Source organism: Sapajus apella, unplaced genomic scaffold (genome assembly GCF_009761245.1).
Source record: "Sapajus apella isolate SASKATOON/1434 unplaced genomic scaffold, GSC_monkey_1.0 scaffold80, whole genome shotgun sequence".
In the NCBI taxonomy this organism is placed as follows: Eukaryota; Metazoa; Chordata; class Mammalia; order Primates; family Cebidae; genus Sapajus; species Sapajus apella.
Genome location: NW_022437020.1, coordinates 1,968,269 through 1,989,030, shown reverse-complemented (window position 1 = coordinate 1,989,030; position 20,762 = coordinate 1,968,269). Strand labels below are relative to the sequence as shown.

General features: G+C 40.4%; 1 protein-coding gene across 9 annotated transcripts in view; it reads right to left on the bottom strand.

Moving 5' to 3' along the window:
* The window catches only part of CHD2 (chromodomain helicase DNA binding protein 2), a 160,279-nt gene that overhangs the window by 96,189 nt on the left and 43,328 nt on the right, over positions 1–20,762 (bottom strand). For 7 of the 9 annotated variants that reach the window (XM_032252783.1, XM_032252785.1, XM_032252780.1 and 4 more), the window contains 3 exons: positions 10,392–10,623; positions 7,649–7,735; positions 5,980–6,041 (listed from right to left, as the gene is read on the bottom strand). In XM_032252783.1, the coding sequence (XP_032108674.1) occupies positions 5,980–6,041; positions 7,649–7,735; positions 10,392–10,623 (381 nt within the window). Of the gene's footprint in view, positions 1–5,979; positions 6,042–7,648; positions 7,736–10,391; positions 10,624–20,762 lie in introns of those variants that run through there. The other 2 variants (XM_032252788.1, XM_032252789.1) reach the window with 2 other exon arrangements.

Sequence of the window (20,762 nt, the reverse complement as noted above, 5' to 3'; positions counted from 1 at the left end):
AAAAAAAAAAAAAAAAAAAAAAAAAAAAAAAAAAAAAAAACTTAGCAAATCAACTAGTCCAAAGCTCTCCTTCCAGAGAAGGAAATTGAAGTGCAGGGAAGAAATGAGTTGCTTGGCCGTATCACCAACCCTCCGCCCTGCAACTCTCAATCATAACTCACTGAGGACCAAAGAATCAGGAAACACTAAAGCCAGGCTTACACAGCCTGGAGTATCTGAAAAACTCAAGGTTTAAAAGGCCAGTGTGTGTATGCGTATCTGAAATTGGTTGGATTCTTTCAAGTTTTCTTTTAATTTTCAAGAACAAGAAAAAAGATAGTAAGAACTAGCAATACTAAGTCACTCTGAAGAATGAGTAAAGTTGAAAAAAGTGACTGATCAGTAACAAAGAAATTACTTCCCAACCCTACTGATATTTAAGGCTTTCCCACATGGGAAACTGTTGTCCTCTCCTACATTACTAGCCTCTTATGGCAAATAAGATTACTGGCAAATCTAATGAAGACTCCACCACTAAGTCATACATTTTGTCAGGCTACAATAAACAACAGTCTAATGTATGAGATTGGAAGTAAAAAGTGTTTTGTGTATCAAAGGAAACTTGTAATATCCACCTTAAGAGACCACTGTCAGAATCCCCTAGATTCCATAAAAATATAAAACTCAACTAAATTTTTGACAGAATTCTGAGAATTAGGGAGAATAATAGCAAGCTTTAGCCAAGAGGCCCCAAGGCAACGTAAAAAAACATGGAAAAAGTCAAAATGCAAGTTAAATGTATATAGTTTTCTTCCTGGAAAAAGGCAGTTGGCCAGACACAAATCCTAAGACAGACAAAACAAATCTAATCAACTGTAAAGCAGGAAATGAACAAATGCAACTTTTAAATATAATGAGCCAAAACTTTGACCAAGAGTTGGTAAGGGCTGCTATTAACGATCTATAAGAAGAAAATTCCTTTTTCCTCCACTTAGAAGACATCTGGAAAAGAGAAAAGTAGTTACTTTTGTTTCTTCTATTTTCAGTAGATTTCCCCCAAAAAAGGACGTCTTTCATAAAAAAAATCCAATGAACAAGAGAAATCTGAGGCTAATAGGGATTCCCGTCCACTGTTACAGGTTTGTGACAATCCCCAATTCAAAACGCTGGAAAAGGGCCAGGCACAGTGGCTCATGCCTATAATACCAGTACTTTGGGAGGCCATGGTGGAAGAATGCCTTGAACCAAGGAGTTCAAGATCAGCCTGGGCAACATAGTGAGACGCAGCCTTTACAAAAAATTAAGAAAGTAGGCTGGTGTGGTGATGTGCGCCTGCAATCCAACTACACAGGAGGTTAAGGTGGGAGAATCACTTGAGCTCAGGAGGTCGAGGCTGCAATGAGCTGTGAATGTGCTACTGCACAGCACTCCCTCCTGGGTAAGAGAGTAAAACACTTTCTCAAAACACAAAAACATAGCAAAACCACCAGGACCATGAGTCAACAAAAATCTTATACAAAATTGCCCAAATCTGGATAACATTAACAAGTAATATATGAAAGAAAAAAAAAAAAGTTTAACCAAAACAGCATGAGTTGGTTAAATTAAATTCAACGTTTTGTTTGTTTGTATGACTCTAAATCAGAGATTACAATCTCAAATACTCACCAGGGCCAGATGAGAACTGCAAACAGGGCAAAATGGAGAACTCCTGGTCCGTCACTGTTATGTGAGCCAGTATTAACACATTTTCTCAAAAGAAGCTGAAAACACAGATTCTTACGCACTGTCTCTCAATTAAATGATGTCAATTAATTTTTTAAAATTTTAAATATTGTGCAGGCCCATTGTGCTGTATAGCTTTTTTTTTTTTTTTTTTTTTTTTTTGAGACAGAGTCTCACTCTGCCACCAGGCTGGAACGCAGTAGCACAATCTCAGCTCACTGCAACCTCCACCTCCCTAGTTCAAGTGATTCTCCTGTGTCAGCCTCCCAAGTAGCTGGATTACAGACATGCGCCACCACGCCCTTCTAATTTTTGTATTTTTAGTAGAGACGGGGTTTCACCATGTTGGCCAGGATGGTGTCGATCTCCTGACCACATGATCCGTCAGCCTCGGCCTCCCAAAGTGCTGGGATTATAGGCATGAGCCACCGCGCCTAGCCTGTGCTGTGTAACTTCTTCCACGCTTTAAAAATACGAATACAGCTGGTGGTACATGCCTGTAGTCCCAGCTACTGGGGAGAGAGAGGCAAGAGGATGACTTGAGCCCAGGAGTTCAAGGTTGACCACATATCTGCACCAATAAAGTGAGACCCTCGTCTCTTTCATTTTAAAAAAAGGCCAGGTGCAGTGGCTCACACCTCTAATTCCAGCACTTTGGGAAGCTTAGGCTAGTGGATCACCTGAGGTCAGGAGTTCAAGACCAGCCAGGGCAACATGGTGGAACCCCGGCTCTACTAAAAATACAAAAATTAGCTGGGGATGTTGGCGTGTGCCTGTAATCCCAGCTACTCAGGAGGCTGAAGCAGGAGAATCGCTTGAGCCCAGGAAGCAGAGGTTGCAGTGAGCTGAGATTACACTGCTGCACTCCGGCCTGGGCGATAGAGCGAGACTGTGTCTCACCAAAAAAAAAAAAAAAAAAAAAACCACCTAACACACATCATGACTGGATAACTGGTCTCTTTATAATTCTCCAAAGAACACAGGCCCTTGTAAGACTGCATTCTTCAAAAACATCAATGTGCTGAAAGCAAAAGAAGGATGTGCACGTGCTCCCAATTACAGAAACCAGACATGCAACTAAATGCAGTAACTGGCCCTCAACTAGATCCTGTAGTAGAGATGGAAAAATATTATGAAAGACTTTACTGGGTCAACTGACAAAACTGGAATGTGAATTAGATAAAAGAACATCAGAGGCCAGGCATGGTGGCTCATGCCTGTAATCTTAGCACTTAGGGAGATTGAGGCAGGCAGATCACGAGGTCAAGAGATCAAGACCATCCTGGCCAATATGGTGAAACCCCATTTCTACTAAAAATACAAAAAATTAGCTGGGCATGGTGGCGCGTGCCTATAGTCCCAGCTACTCGGGAGGCTGAGGCAGGAGAGCCACTTGAACCTAGGAGGAGGAGATTGCAGTGAGCTAAGATCGCACCACTCCACTCCAGCCTGGCGACAGAGTGAGACTCTGTCTCAAAAAAAAAAGTACATCACCAATGTTTTAAATCTAAGTTGAAACTGTACTGTACTATGCTTATAAAAGAAAATATCCTTATTTTTAAGAAATATGCCTTATGTATTTAAGGTAAAGGGGTAAAAGGTAAAATTCTATGAATTTCAGTCTCAAATAGTTCATAAAAAACATTACGTGTGTGTATTATACATAGCTGGGGGTAGCAGCTTACGACTGTCATCTCAACACTTTGGGTGAACAAGGGAGAGGTTAACTTGAGGCCAGGAGCTTGAGACCAGCCAGGGCAACACAGTGAGGCCTCTATCTCTACAAAAATTAGGCATGGAGGCGCACCTGTCATCCCAACTACTTGGGAGGCTGAGAGAAGAGGATCACTTGAGCTCAGGAGGTTGAGGCTGCAGAGAGCCAAGGCTGCACTACTGCACTTTAGCCTAGGCAACAGCAAGACCGTCTCTCTTAAATAAGTAGCACCCACAACAATACAGCAAAGGGAGGAAAAAAGGCAATCTGAGTAAAGCATATAAGGTGTCCTTAGTACTACACTTTTATTCTTGCAACTTTCCTAAAATTTGGAATTAATTTTTTTAAACCAATTTTATAAAATTGTTCCTTTTTAAAAAAACTCTAAAATGTGTGAATAAAATCTGCAGGGATTCAGAAAAGCATTTCTTTGTGCCAGTATTTCAAACCTTTCACTCTCTCCGAGGGAGTCTCTGTCAATTCTGAAACACAGGCGCCCACATGTGAGGTTCTGTCACACCTGCTCAGCGTGGATCACAGAAGGCTCCTACCATGCTGTGCCTTGCAACTTGAGCGTTAGCAGCGACAAGACCTCCTCTAATTAATCTTTCAAGAATCTAAACTGGTGACTCGGGAGAAAAGCTCCCTGGAAATCCACAGTACTCACCAGCTGCCCAGAGGACAGCAGAAAGGAAGTGCCCAAACACACCAACACGGGGGGAACTACCTCAGTCCAAGGCAGTTCCCATGGAAGAGCCCTGGGTAGGGAAGCAACATGAGAAAGAACACAGATCCCACTCTGCAAGGAACTAAGAGGTTCTAGTCAGAGAAAGAAAGGCCCATAAATGCAACTACAGTTGTCAACTGTGGGGAATTCTTAAGACTGATAAGTGGCAAGCCACAGTGGCTCACAACTGTAATCCTAGGAGACTGAGGCTGGAGGACTGCTTGAGCTCAGGAGTTTGAAAGCAGTCTGGGAAACATGGTGATACCCCGTCTCTACAATAAATGTTTTAAAACTTAGCTGGGCATAATGGCACACGCCTGTCGTCCCAGCTACTTAGGTGACTTAGGTGGGCCGATAAAGTCCAGCAGGCCAGGGCTGCAGTGAGCTGTGATGAAGCCACTGCACTCCAGCCTGAGCCAGAGACTGAGACCTTGCCTCAAAAATAAAAATGACAAGAATATGAGCCAGTGACCAGAGTAAGTGCAATGTATTCTACAGTGACCGAAAAAAATGCTGGCTTCTGCACACACAAAAATAAAGCCATTAAAATGGTAAGTCAAGAATTCAAGCATAGCACCATTTAACTTGCAATCAAGAGACCAAAAGAATGTAGCCAGATGGTGAAGTAACGATTACATGCATGGATTTCCCAGGGTGTAATCAAGGTAGACATTTCAGGAAAGACACTCAAAAGGAAAAGACCATTAGACCAGTAAGCAGATTAACAGGATCCCAAGCAGACCACGAGACTGGGGTAGAACAAAAGCCTTCTAAGATGCCAAGAAGTGCAGGTATGCTTACAGTTACTCTTTCACCAAAACACAAATGAATATTGGATGCACCCCAGCTGGACAATATTAAGTAGTTGACTTTTCTGTAAGGCTCTGTAATATTCTACATTTATTTAATGTCATAAAATCTTAGCATAGTTTCTAATAAACTTGTTGGGTAGACAGAATATAAGTATTACTCTATTTTGGAGATGAGGAAATGGGTTTTAAAATCTCAAATGACTTACCTTAGGCCACTTACTGAAGATTAATAATATTTTACAACAGAGAATATGTACCTAGTGCTCTTAATAGAAGCCATGGACAATTGTTTAACATGAGAACCCCTGAACTGGTGTACAAAGTTTTGAGTATCTACATTTTTGAGAGGAGTTACAGAATTTAGATTGTCAACAGGATCCATATCCTTTCCAAAAAACAACTTTAAAAAAATTATTTCTCAAAAAAAAAAATTTCATTATATCATATAAACAGAACTTCTTAAATTAAAAAATAATGAACATATAAATCTATGTTATAAAGAAATTTCATATTATGTCCATGAATTAAATTTTTCTGGCTTATGAATTGCAATATTAAAATTATACAGAAATAATATGTAAATTCATACCCAAATGAATGCCCAGTCAATATAGTTTTGCCATGCTAACACAAAGTACAAATGAAAATCAAAAATGGCAAATCTAAATTTGTTCCTTGCTTACTGCAATACCAAATACCCATATACTTGTTATACATATATATTTTTCAGGAAAAACATCAATGGGCTTATTGGGCTAACCCGATGGAAGGAGCTGAGATTTACCCCAAGCAATGGCCTGCGTATCGTGGGCCCCTTCCACGTGTTAAACTGAGAATCTTGGGTCTCCAACGCTGCTGCTGCTATTGCTACAGGTCAGGGTAGATGGTCACCCAAGCTAACAAGAGAGACAGAAGCAGACGAAGGGACCTGGAGTAGACTAAAGACACAATGAAGGCATTCCTAGAAATGCTGGCAAGTTTGAAACGACCAGAGTGAGTCATTTCCCCGATGAAAGACTTACTGTTTTTTCAGCTGCCTCTGGCCTCTTCTTTTTGGGCTCCCACTCTCAGACCCGCTACTTGCCTTCAGTGTGTGAGGGGGGAAAAATGATCACAGACTTTAATTCACAGTTCTTCGGGATAACACTATCTCCTGGTTTAACAATCTACTCAATATACCGTTATTCAATATGAGCTTTTAGACAGAAAGAAACCCAAGCACTTGCCTGGTGGAACTCCCTCTTCTTTTGATTTGAAAATTAATATCTCTGTTATTCTGCAGCAATGTAAATGTCCTGTATCTGCAATGTCCAATACAGCAGCCATCAGCCACATGTGACTACTGAGCACTTAAAATATGACTGGTGTGACTAAGAAATGGAATTTTTAATTTTAACTAAGGTGAATTTTAAAAGCTACATGTGACTAGTGGGGACCATATTGGATACCACAGATTTAGAATATCAAATAAAAATGCCACGACATTTAGTCAGAGTGCCTTAAAGGCACCAACTACTGGCATATTCATTTTGGACTCATTTAAGAGTATGTTCACTCATAAGCCAACAGTGCTCTGCTAAAAGCAGTAGGCCAAGGAAGGTTTACAGTCACAGACATTTCAATAGCTCTTTTTCCCCAAAATTAAACAAAATGGCAAAATAATCCTATTGCTGTTAATCTTGCACCCTACAGAAAATGTGTAATTAACATATAAAAGAGGAAAATATTTGTACAACTACGATTGGTTTTAACAAACATGGCTCAGTGCTAGACACTATGCTAGTGCTAGACACTATGGGAAACAAAAGCAAAGACAAAACAGCTCAGAGGTCACTCAAAACACCACAAATGTAATGCAGCTCATAGGATGAATTAGAGTTTTAAGGTACATTTACTGAAAATCCCACACCCAACTCACCGACCTGTGGCTATCAATATTTAACCTTCATCAGAAGTACATTATATAGCTAAGAATAGCAAAGTCCTCCTAAGAAGGCAGAAAGGGGACGTTTCATGGAGACAGAATCTCTCTTCAGGATCTAGTCTATAAACCTAATTCTGAGTAAGAATCCACAAAAATACCACACAAACTGAGAAAGGTGAAAGAAGTCTGGCTCTACAGACAACCAAGCCCAGCACAGAACACCAATTTAAAAATCACCAATCTATTCAATGTCTCACAATTAGAGTAACTATGTTTGAAACTCGTTTTATTATATCTCACACTAAAAATGAGCAAGGAAATCAAATTTAAGACGTTAAATAAAATAAGATAAATTAATTAAACACTCCCTCCTCTTTCAGGAATAAATCCACAACTATTTCTATTGCTCTGTTTACCAAACAAGTTACCTATTTAATAAAATTCTAGGAGATTTAGAAGTTAGGAGCTTAAAAAATAAACTTCTTGCTACAATCAATTTTCACTATGAGAAACAACTTCAAAAAAATTTTTTTGGAGCCAATGCTATATAATACTCTACTAAAAACTTTACTATCATATGATCTTTCCGGTTAGATTCTTTTATTTAATTATTATCTTCTTGCCTCACTGTATCTGTTCATAGAAAGCTGAGATTAGAGTCGTTTAACCTCCATGCCTGAAGTTCAGTCTTTTTTACACATCAGAGTCAGAAAGAATGAAGTCACATAGGGAGTTTAAATGCATGCCCTTAAAATATTTTTTTTTACCTCTTCCTTAATATTAAATCGTGATGGTTCTTGTCTGCTTCGGTTTGACCTCCTGACCCCATAAACATCAGGATATTCTTCCCACATCTGTAAAATTAAGAGACCATGCATTAAACCTCTTGACCCCCATTTACTATTTTTATTACTCAACATTTATTGCAATTTAAGAGAATTCAAGTAACCAAATATCAAAAGGGCTGTTTTGCTAGTTTTATTTATGAGACAATAAAGCACTATTTTTTGAAAACAGGCATATTACCCTAGGAAATATTAGTTTAACAATGTCTTCATTTCTTAATGGCTATAAAACTATGGTATACAGCTATATGGTATACAGCTTATCCATCATTACAATGTAAACATACAGCTGAATAATACAGCAAGGAAAGACAGCAGTTGTTTCCACTAAAGACAAAGTATTTACTGATAAATTTTTAATTCCCTACTGCATTGAGTTTCAGTCTTGACTGCACTACCCCACCTGAGAAACTCAAAATACAAGAAGCAAAGCCCCATTCAGTCTAATTAAGTAAGAATCGGAGATTTATATTTTTAAGCTCCTCAGGTCGTGTAACATCCCAGATAAATACAGATAAGGCATTTCTAACACTTAGCTAGAAGTTATCAGAGTGACAACCACTGTTACCCTTTCTCTGACACATCTATTTTTATTCGGTAGCAGTAATTAGCCCTTCGCCTTTAAGACCTGATTTTTGTAGTAACAATCCTCATGGGTGATGTAAAAAGTAAAGTTTAAAGGACAGATTAGTTGAGGAGAAAAGTCATTTTCACTCTCTTCCCCAGAAATAACTACACTAAGTATATTCTGTATTCTTTAACAGAATCACTTATAAGCAAAAGGAATTTTAATGAATTGTGGAACACTGACATGAAAAGGTATAACAGAAATTAAGCACATAGAAGAAATGCTTAAAAGCTGAGATGAGAGCTACAGGTTATCAAATCACAGATGACAGTTAATATCATGTGAATATTTGGAAAGGTAAGGCTCAGAACATGCACAAAAGCAGCCACCAGCTGAGACTTGTGAAATGTTTGCATTTAAAAGTGTGGAGCCAGGTGTGTAATCGCAGCACCTTGGGAGGCCTAGGCAGGAGGATGGCTTGAGTCCAGGAGCTCAAGACCAGCCTAGCCTACATAGGGAGATCCTGTCTCTACAAAAAAAATTTTTAATTAGCCAGGTGTGTCCGTACGTGCCTGTAGTCCCAGCTACTTGGGAGGATCCCTTGAACCAGGAGATCAAGGCGCAGTGAGCTCTGTGATTGCACCACTGAACTCCAGCCTGCGTGACAGAGCAAAACCCTGTCTCATGAAAAATGACCCAAAAATGTCATGAAGAAAGGACATCATCAACAGTGACTTTAACAACAACAACATAAAAATGCTGAAGTAAGCTGAAGAAAATCAAGGCTTCAAAAGGAAAGAAGATGGCCCAGGAATAGGCATTTTACAACTAGAATCCGATGTAATCATGTAACCCACAGATTCTGTAAAGGCCTTAGCATCACCTTGGAGTTAACGGACAAAAGGTCCAACCAGAAGGAGTCAGGAATAACCAAGTGGTGGGAAATACAGGAAGAGGCAGTAAATACAGAATGCTTTGAAAAAACCTGGCAGACAAAGGAAGGAGGAAAACAGCGCTTTACTCTAGCCTATCTACCCATGCCCAACCCTAGACCTCTGCTAGAGCTATGACAGTTTTTACTCAACACAGGTTTTCATGGAGCCCTTATTAACTGGGATGGCTAAGTCATTTCAATGTTACTACATCAACTCTTTTTACACTTCAAGATATCAGCCAGGTACTCTAGCTCAACTACTGTGACTTTATTACAGCGCATATTATAATGCTTACACCCTAAAATTATCCTGTGTTCTTATTTGTCCTTTTGAGAGCTGATAATATCTAAGCCAACTCTTCCATCCAAAATCTACCATGTGGAGTTACTCACTACTGAGTACTCCCACGTGAGTAATAAGCTTTTTGGAGGGGGATAGGGAGCCTCCATGTGGAAAGGATGTGCATACAGAAAACCAAGAGCCTTCCTCAGAAGTTCTCATTTTAAGACAACCATTATTCAAAGGCACAGTCCAGTCATTCTGACTGCATGTAGGTCCATGACTACACATTATTAACTTTCTGGAACTGCTCACTTTAATCTTAAAAGTATACTTCAGGCTGGGCACAGTGGCTCGGTCTGTAATCCAAGCACTTTTGGGAGGCCAAGGTGGGCGGATTACCTGAGGTCAGAAGAATGAGACCAGGCTGGCCAACACGGTGAAACCTCATCTCTACTAAAAATAGAAAATCTGGCCAGGCATGGTGGTGGGCGCCTGTAATCCCAGCTACTTGGGTGGCTAAGGCAGGAGAATCTCACTTGACCCTTGAAGGTGGAAGTTGCAGTGAGCCGAGATTGCGCCACTGCATTCCAGCCTGGGCAACAGAGTGAGACTCTGTCTCAAAAATAAATAAATAAAGTTAACAACTAAGCATATAAAAATGTGTCTTTCCTTCCTATAATTAGATGGTTCAGGTAACTTTTCCTTAATAGAGCAGAAAGAAGTCCTCATCTGTATCCTTAGATATACTGCTGTGTATTACTAGAAAAAGCAGCTGTAGGTTTCATTAGCAAGATATACTAATGAGTTTTCATAAGCAATAAAGGGGTGCTAGCTTGTCCTAGGCTAGCAGCACATTTGTACTGTAGGGCAAAGTAGATACCTTCTTCACATCAGCTATCCGTTCCTTCTTAGAGGCTGGCTTCTCTTTGGCTTCTGGGAGGACTGGCTGGGATTTGGAACCTGCTGATTCACTCTCAGATTCCGACTGACTCTCAGAAGACTCAGAACTGCTATTCGACTCGCTGCCATGTCCACTTCCTGGATCACTTCCCTGCTCACTTTCCGACTGACTGCCTGAGTCTGAACCCGAAGCTTCTTCAGAGGCTGAGTGACTTATTTTGAGAGAGAGAGAGAGATTTAAAAACATTTAAGAACTGCCACATCAATCTGCTTTAAAAAAAGATTCTCATGGTAAAACATTTGCAGATAGTAATTTTGGTAACATAAGACCAAAGTCTTCAAATTCACATTTATATTTTTACATTGCAAATAATGTTATTGCTATCATTCTCAAAATACCCAATAGCTGCCATTTTCTGAGTGTTTCTATGATGCCACGGAGCAGGTGATTTGTATGAACAGGCTCTTGACAGAAACTCTGAACATGGATATTACTGTCCCCTTAGTTCAAATAAGGCTGAACTGAGGCTCAGACGTATTTAACTAACTCTCACACCTAGTTGACACAGTATGATCTGAAACCTCATAGATAAGAATCCACTAAGTCTTTCTGTTAAGTATCATTCCTCTTCAACAAGAAAAAACCAAACACAGAACAAAACAAAACCAAGCTGCGCACAGTGGCTCATGCCTATAATCCCAACACTTTGGGAAGCCTAGGCAGGAGGACTGTTTAAGCCAGTTTGAGACCAGCCTAGACAATATGCAAAACTCATCTCTACAAGAAAATTTTTTAATTGGCTGGGTATGACAGTGCACGCCTGTGGTCCCAGCTACTCAGGAGACTGAGGTGGGAGGATCACTTTAGCCCAGGAAGTCGAGGCCACAGTGAGCCATGATTGTGCCATTGTACTCCAGCCTGGGTGTCACAGTGAGACCCTGTCTCCAAAAACCAAAACAAAAAAATACAAAGCACATTACCCAAAGAGGAAGAATGCAAACTGGTTGCAATTATCCAATCAGTGGTTCTCACTAACAGGAGCAAATTAGACTCACCTGGGGAGGTTTACAAAAATTTATACACATTAACCTCAATCCAGAGGTCCTGCCTTGTAATCTGCAGTGAGTTCCAGAAGTGGTAGACTTAACAGAAACAAGTAAACAACAAGGGCACTCTGATGCTAATGAGGACACCCAATCCAATAAAAGACTGCTACTGGCCTCCACGCCTCTCCCTTCCCTTCTTTATTCCAAACATCGACAGGGAGCAGCAATATAAGTAGGTAGATGACATCTAAAAAAACAAAACAGAAACCACAGAGACTGAGGGGTGACAGGGTAGCAACCTCAAGCACAGAGAAAGCAATATCCCCGTCCTTCTCTGATGGTGAAAAAGCAACTGAGGGGCATGCTGGTAAAGAGGAGATACTCTGAAGAGGAAAGACCTAAAGTGGATGGACTCTACAGCAAGAAGTCGACTGCTCGCTCAACTGCTTTGCTTGAAAACTACCTATCTTTGCTGTGAGAGGGTAGGGAACACTACAAAGGAGGTGAGGTAAGGAACAACCCAGAACCTACAGTAACATTTACAGAAAAGGCCCTGAGTTCAGAAGCCAGGAGGTAAGACCTGAAAGGATAAAGGGAAGTTCCGTATTTCCCATCACCACATCTTCTAGAGCATGCACAGGGCAATACACTGCAAAGTGGAACTGACCCAAATCACACCATGCAATCCACAGCACACTGCAATATGGATGGCTTTCAGTTACCATGAGGAAGCAATGAGGAAAAAAATGGAAGAGCAGGGGTTTGGTGGGAGGGGCGGCGGGCAGGGTCCCAACATTGGGAAGGCAAGAAACACGGGAAAAAGCACACAACTTCCTGATCACGTAATAGGTATCAGACACTAAGCTAAGTACTTTATATTATTTTACTTATTCCCAAGAACAATCCTATTAGGCATTATTATTGCCATGTAAAGAATGAAAAAGCTGAAATCTTTTATGTAAATTGGTCAATGAACAAAACTAGAAACTGAGGAAGAGGGTGAGGGGGCCAAAATTCCAATCCAAGTAAGGATCTTTCTATTTTACCACAGGGGGCCAAAATACTAGAGACTCAGAAAATATTCTTAAATCTTATGCCTGTTACACAAGGTCCCAAAAGAGGCACCCTGTAACAAGTGGCTCAACACTTTCAAGACCTCATTGTAATTACTAACTCCTTAACCCTTTGCACAGGCCAAGCTGACTAGTCCAGGTGGCTAAAGCATCTGAGTCACTTATTTTACACCTGTGGCCAGGCAGGTTGTCATCAGAAAAGAAAAAAGAAAGAGGAGAGCTGCATGGTGACAGTAACACAGAAAAGATGTGGGCTCCGGCATCCACAGCTTCCACTTCTGTCCTAGATCACCTCAGACCTGTGTTATCTTTTAACCTGTGTCAACCTATGTGACATCTACCAGTAGTGTCATGAGAGCATCTAATGCCAGCTATGAAACCAGTGCCCTATAAATGCCAAAGTCTTACTCAAACAGAAGAAATCTGAGCATATCACAGCCAAGCTGAGATTACCCTTCTAACACAAAATTCTCCCCAGCTAACAGCCATTAGTGAGTCCTTACCCCACAATCCATGACACTAGCTGGAATTTATTAGTTTTGCCTCCACTATTTGCTCATAGACAGGTACAGAGACAGCTCTAGAATTTCCCTGTAAGTAAGGGATTTATTTAATAGAAAGGGCAGTCTACTTGAAAGGGATGTTAGATGAGGCAGTACCTGGAAACTGTATTCCCATAGCAAAGGCAGCTGAAGGCTTGTTCACCTCCCAGGCACCCTGGTCTTCTGGTCATTGGTAATATTCAATTTCAGCATGCCCTATAAAACCTGGCCTAACAATTTCTCAAGGCACATTACTTAATCATTCCTTCCCTCACCCCCACTGCTCCAGACGCACTGGAGCAAACCCAGAGAGTAACCCAGCATTGCTCCCTACAGCTCCTGCACCCACTGCTGTCACAGCAAACTAAATACCTCTCTAATTCTGATGCCTGAGGGATCACCTTCTCCAGAAAAACATCCTTTGATCTCCTATCCTAAGCTCAATACCTATCAGATACTTGCACAATGCTGACATCTGTCATAGCAGTTACTACCACCAAGATGGCAATCAGGCAGAGATCAAAAACATCTCAGAGTCCTGAGCTTCAACTCCCATGCCCTGCTGGCTCTCCATACTTTTAGCAGTGACACATATGCTGACCTAGAAGACTTGCTCCAAAACTCCAGCAGCTGTTAACATCTATACTACCGTGCCTCCACTTGTCCCATACTATAATCTGGCCACTTGTCAACTCTCCAGTAAACTTGCAAACTAAGCAAGTTTGATGCTCTTTGTGCCTGGTGTATTAGAGAAGGACTCACTGACTTTGCTAGAATGTACAGTCTGCCTCCCCTTTGAAATAAGGTATTTAGTTTTTCAACTACTGTTATGTTTAACTCCAGACAAAAATTTAAGAACAGAATCATGTTTTGGCAATCACCACCAATAAAACTGTCCCAGGACAACAGGTCTACACACTCCTAGGAAACAAAAAACTCCAGCAATTAAAAGACAAAATCTTTACCAACTAAAGACCCAGAAAAGGCAGTACTAGTTTACTGAAGGTAACTGTAACAGTCCAACAAATTAGAAATGTTTAGTGCTCTGTGCTGAAAAGTGGGAACCACTGCAGTTGGGATGCAATGGAATGCCATGCCTGCATCAGGATCTATCTATATGGATGCGTATCTCATCCCTTTTAACTGGTTTATACTATAAATTCACTACACTTTATGTAACATTCCCCTATTAATGGTACGTTTAGGTTATTTTCAGATTTTTCACTTAACCAATAAGTTGCAAATATCCTTGATACACTTTCCGTATTTCTGTATTTCTGAGAATAATATTTGTATTTAGGAGCAGAATATTTTTATTTCCAAACAGTTCACTGTAACCATAAATATCTTTCTATGTATTTTCTTGGGCAGCTATGTGTTTCTGAGTTTGTGTAGGAGAGTGATTCCTAGAAATGTAGCAAGGCCTACAATAATACCTCTGGGGGGGGGGCAAAAAAAAGCCATATTTCTGTCAGCACATATAATTGTGTATAAATGCATCTTAATCACCACATTGCTAACACTAATTTACTCTGTTGGATGGGTTATTTGAAGTATACTTGTGAGTTCCATGGATTACTTGTGCAATTTCAAAAATAACAATGAAAATCAAACCCAAGAAAAGATAAACACCAAATTCACAACTGTATTTACCTTTAGAGGTTGAGGAAGGCAGAAGCACTCTGGGAATGATACTGGTGACATTTTATGACTGAAACTTAGTAGTGACGCTTAGTAGTGAATTCAGAGCAGTTCATTACATACCTTAAGCATTTTTAATGTCTCAACTAGTTAACTGTCTAAAACAAATCTAACCGTAAGAGTCAAATCAAAGGCAAGGGTTGCAAGTACACGCCACCCTACACAAAACAAGCAAAGATTTGAATGTTTTTAAATTCTTTTTGGAACCAGAACGTCAGATGTAAGACTGAATACAAATATTGAGGAGGAGAAATACTTAAAAGAAAAAAAAAAAGCCTTAACAAAGGCACTATTTAATTTTCATACTTCTTATAAGAGGAGTACTCACTAAACTGGAAAAGGAAAATAAAACTGAAAATATCTCCACATTTAGGTCATTAAAAGTCTAATTATGGGCCAGGCTTGGTGGCTCACGTGTGTAATCCCAGCACTTTGGGAGGCTGAGACAGGCAGATCACCTGAGGACAGGAGTTTGAGATCAGCCTGGACAACATGGTGAAACCCTGTCTCTACTAAAAATACAGAAAAATTGCCGGGCACGGTGGCTCACACCTGTAATCACAGCACTCTGGTAGGCCGAGGTGAGTGGATCACCTTAAGTCAGGAGGTCGAGATCAGCCTGGGACAACATGGTGAAACCTCATCTCTTAAAAAAAAAAAAAAAAAAATTAGCTGGGTGTGGTGATGGATGCCTGTAATTCCAGCTACTTGGGAGACTGAGGCAGGAGAATTGCTTGAACTTGGGAGGCAGAGGCTGCAGTGAACAGAGATCACACCATTGCACTCCAGCCCAGGCAACAAGAGCAAAATTGTCTCAAAAAAAGAAAAAAAAGTCTAACTATTCCCTAGAAAACAAAAAAGACATTTCCTAAAAGACTATATAGAACTGCCATTAATATCTAACAATAATAGTAAATACAATACTAAGCTGTAGCTGTCATGCTGGTTTAGTAGAGGAGGCAGAAAGCCCGTAAGACAAATAAAAAGGGTCAAACTAAGTTAGTGGGTGGAGTCTTTTAAGCTTTCATCTAAATAACAAAGTAATAAAATTACCTGACTACCAATGGCTTACTAGTAACAAGGCAATTAAACACTGAATTTTCAGGAATGATTATCTACCATATACATAGCATATTCATGAAAAACAACTTTATCTGAAAATTATTCAACATCTAAATTGAAAATATGTTTTATAATTTTTGATTTATTAATTAAAAGGAAAATACAATACAAAGATAACGGAATAAGTCAAAACTGAGAATTCAGATCCCAATAAAAAATGCTTATGAGAAAAAGGTTTACCACTTCCTTTTACTTGTGGATAAAAAGGATTTGGTATTTCTTCAAAATACTTTCTGAAGTAGGTAAAAATGGAGTGATTAACCTTCTTGGAACTATACTTTGAAACGAAGTGCTGTTAATAGCTACTGTTCCATTTTTAATCACCGTTTCCCAAATGGCCACAAGAGGGCAGCACAACAACATTCCATTTAAAAGGAGCAAGCAGTAGCAGCTCCGCCCAGGAGTCGCCATTTCACTTTAGTGTTTATTTTCCCAACTCAAAATGGCCGAACTGCTTGGCAGAGCTTAGTGTTTTTGTTGGTGAAAGCAAAATGTGCCCCCAAAAAAATCACAAAGCAATCTACACTGAAATTCCATAAAACTTCCTTACTTCCTACCAGTGAGTGATACAATAGGTAATATTTATGGAGCACTAATGCGTCAGGCATGTGCAAAAATTCTCCTAATCCTTACCTACAGACAAAGCCCAAGACAGACAGAGAGAGAGAGGGAGAGAGAGAGAGAGAGTGTTTGTGTGTGTGTGTGTGTAAGATGTCACCCCAGTCTGAATTATCCAATCCACACTATCAAGTATAAGCGTTATATCACTGCCCTTGTCTACACATATTCTTCAGTAGAACAGATTAAACTAATCAAAGTTAATGTGTAAGTATTCCTTTTCAGTCACTTCTATGTCTTTAAAAGATAGAAAAGCAAAGACTAGTAAATCACAAATTCCTTGTTAGTAAAGAATACTGAATGCAGTTCTTTAAAATCTCCACCTTTAGTTCAAGTCCTATGCTTCTTCAGAATAAGATATTACTATAAACAAGGTTAAAAGACAATAACAGACTGGGAAATGAAATTTCAATCAACACATAATAAACGATATAGGTACACACCGTATGAACAAACATTATCAAAAATCCAACCAAAAACTGCACAAAGAAAATGGATATGCAATTACAGAGAAGAAACTGAAATGGACAACAAACTCATTTTTAAAAATAACTAAACTTCACTGCTAATTTGGGAAACATTATTACTGGTTATTTTGCATTCATCTACTTTGCAGAAATTAAAGTCTCATAATATTAAATAATGGTAAGAATAACCAGTAATCCTTAAAATGTGTACGAATCCTGCAATTCAAACTTGTATGAGGCAAATAAAAAAAATTCAGAGCTCTGCTCATACAAAGAATCCACATATCCATTTATGAAAATATAAAAATAAAACGTGAAATATTCACACTATGCAACAAAAGGCAGCAGCTAGATTGGGGCTGAAGTAGATCTGTAAATATTCTGAGCCCAAAAGTATCTGCGACAGCTCAATCAATTTAGAAAGTTTATTTTGCCAAGGTTAAGGACGTGCCCATAACACAGCCTCAAGAGGTCCTGATGACATGTGCCCAAGGCGGTGGGGCACAGCTTGGTTTTTATCCATTTTAGGGAGACATGAGACATCAATCTCTCTTAAGATGCACACTGGTTTGATCTGGAAAGGCTAGACAACTCGAAGCAGGGGAGGAGGCTTCCAGGTCATAGGTTAGGTAGATAACAGACAAACGGTTGCATTAAGTCTCTGATTAGCCTTTCACTGAATATAGAAGTTCCATGAGAGGAGGGCAGAGGAATAGTCATTTATGACTCAGTCTGGTTTAGTGAAGCAACAGGGAAGCAGCAGCAATCAGATATGCATTTGTCTCAGGTCAATAGAGGGATGGCTTTGAGTTCTGTCTCCTTTGTCCACAAGGAATTTCCTGTGGGTTGGCCCGGCGCCTAGAGCCATAACACCCTGATCTCGGAATTTCCTGTGGTTAAACTGTTAGAGAGGTATGCCGCTTTTTTATTTTTGTAGCTATCTCATTTAAGAAAAAATGGGAGGCAGGTTTGCCTGACAGAGTTCCAGGCTTGACTTTTCCCTTTGGCTTAGTAATCTGGGGTTCCCGAGATTTGTTTTCCTTTCACAATATAAAATAAAATTTCAAAACTATTAAATTTTTAATACACAAGCTATATTACATAACCATGTACATTTTGTAAGTGCCAACTTTTTATACACCAAAATCATAAAAGACCCTTGGCAGAAGAGGTAAATAGGATTTTAGCCATGTCTTTTTTTTTTTTTTTTTTTTTTTTTGAGACGGAGTTTTGCTGTTGTTGCCCAGGCTGGAGTGCAATGGCGCGATCTCGGCTCACCGCAACCTCCGCCTCCTGGGTTCAAGCAATTCTCCGGCCTCAGCCTCCCGAGTAGCTGGGACTACAGGCATGCACCATCATGCCCAGCTAATTTTTGTATTTTTTTAGTAGAGACGGGGTTTCACCTTGTTGACCAGGATGGTCTCGATCTCTTGACCTCGTGATCCACCCGCCTCGGCCTCCCAAAGTGCTGGGATTATAGGCTTGAGCCACCGCGCCCGGCCCAGCCATGTCTTTTTTATTGTAAAACTTTAGTTGTATTCTTTGAACTTTTCTAAATTCTTAATTTCTGAGAAAAGAGGTCTGTTTCTAACACTGTGGAATTGATCAGATCTAGGGTGCAGGCCCTTCCCAGGATTCAGCAATACTCTCAAGTTACCCTAGCACTTGTCACACTATGAACCCTCCTTCCAGTGTTAAATAGAATCTCTGGAAGGCCACTGATTTGGACTGAGCTCCTAGACCCTAACAGACCAAATCAAAATGGAGTCACTCGTGCTAAACTTCTGAATTGTTTACCTTACCTTCGGGAGATAAGATACCCAAATCCCTCAACAGGCAGTTTGAGCTGGCATAAGGAGGTTCCCTCTGCTCTAACCCTTACAAGGAAATGAGGTTTATTTAACCTCAAGTAACCTGATGCTAAACAACCCACATTTTTGTACTGGGTGGTTCCCCTGTTCCTGCCAACTTTATAAAAACCAACTGTCGCCGGGCGTGGTGGCTCAAGCCTGTAATCCCAGCACTTTGGGAGGCCGAGGCGGGTGGATCACAAGGTCAAGAGATCGAGACCATCCTGGTCAACATGGTGAAACCCCGTCTCTACTAAAAATACAAAAAATTAGCTGGGCATGGTGGCGTGTGCCTGTAGTCCCAGCTGCTCAGGAGGCTGAGGCAGGAGAATTGCTTGAACCCAGGAGGCGGAGGTTGCGGTGAGCCGAGATCGCGCCATTGCACTCCAGCCTGGGTAACAAGAGCGAAACTCCGTCTCCAAAAAAAAAAAAAAAAAAAAACCAACTGTCCCGCCATGCCCAAGGGGCACCTTTCTATTTTTTATAGATGGGGTGCTACCTAATTTGTTAATCGCCAATAAAATCCAATTAGATCTTTACACTCAATTTGTTGAAAGTTTGTCTTTTGACTGCAGAAAAAGGTACATGTTTAAGAAAAAGTGCACACAAAATGCTGTTTATAATTTCAAGGGATTAAAAAAAGGCTAAATTCCATCAAGTACCTCCCAGATTAAGAAATCCAGTGGTAAAGAGAGAGAAAAAAGTCTACCTTAATCAGTGTATTTCTAAACTTCACAGCTGAAGCCAGGCAGGTGTCACCCTAGCCTCCTCTTGCACACTACTTCTACTCCCCAATAACTAAATAACATATGAGTAGTTTCCATAGCACCAAACTATTAGCACTCAAGCATACGTTAGAGAAACACATGTGTTCTAGCAAGAAGGCTGGATAAGGTACAAATTGGATAAAGCACTTCACAAATAACTGCCTAAGCAGGATCTGGCAATGTGTTCACAGACAAAACACAAAGGAAGCTTTCTATTCAGGTAAAAACAAAAGACTTTGTAAACAACAAAGCTGTGAAAAGCTGTTACAAGGGGAGAGGTTCTCCCCAGAAATCATTAACAAAAGAACACTTAACCACCCCAGGCAATGTATTTACACCTATTTAGAGCCCTAGGACAGCTGCACTAATTTGACCAAGGGTTTCTCTTAGCCCTGTGAGTCCTGCCTTTAGTTAGGCTAATGTTTAGGTTACAAACTTTAGACTTGTATAACATATACGGTGCTTTCAGCAACTCCCAAAGTTCGAAGGAGATTAAAAAATCTGATTACCAATAATAGATATGAGCCATACGCCCATAACGTCATGGAGTAAGAGGGGCCCCTGGATCAGGCCAGAGAAGAAACTGCAAAGGGCCTCCACTTTCTTACTAACAACCAACATTCACCATGGCAAGTACGGTTTTCTCAAACATGGGTTTTTGGGTTTTTTGGAGACAGGGTCTCTCCGTCACCTAGGATGGTGTACAAGTAATGCGATCACAGCTCACTGCAGCCTCATCCTCTTGGAGTCAAGCAATCCTCCCACCAAACAGCTGCGACTATAGGTGCATGCCACCACATCCGGCTAATTTTTACAGTTTTTGTAGAAATAGGGGTCTCCCTAAATTGCCCAGGCTGGTCTCAAACTTCCAGCTCAAGGGATCCCAGCTCAGGCTCCCAAAGTTTTGGGGTTACAGGTGTGAACCACAGTGCCCAGCCTAGTGGTGGCATTACAGACGCCTGAGGCTGGATAATATGTGGTTATGGGGAACTGTCTCACGCACACTTTTGGGTGTTTGGTAGCATCTCTGGCCTCTACCCCCCAGAGGCCAGTAGCACCCCAACTCCCAGTGTGACAAGCAAAAATGTCCAGGGGAATAGAAGGGGACAAATCTGCCACTAGTTAAAAACCACTTCCTAGAAGTATTATTTAATTTGAACTTCC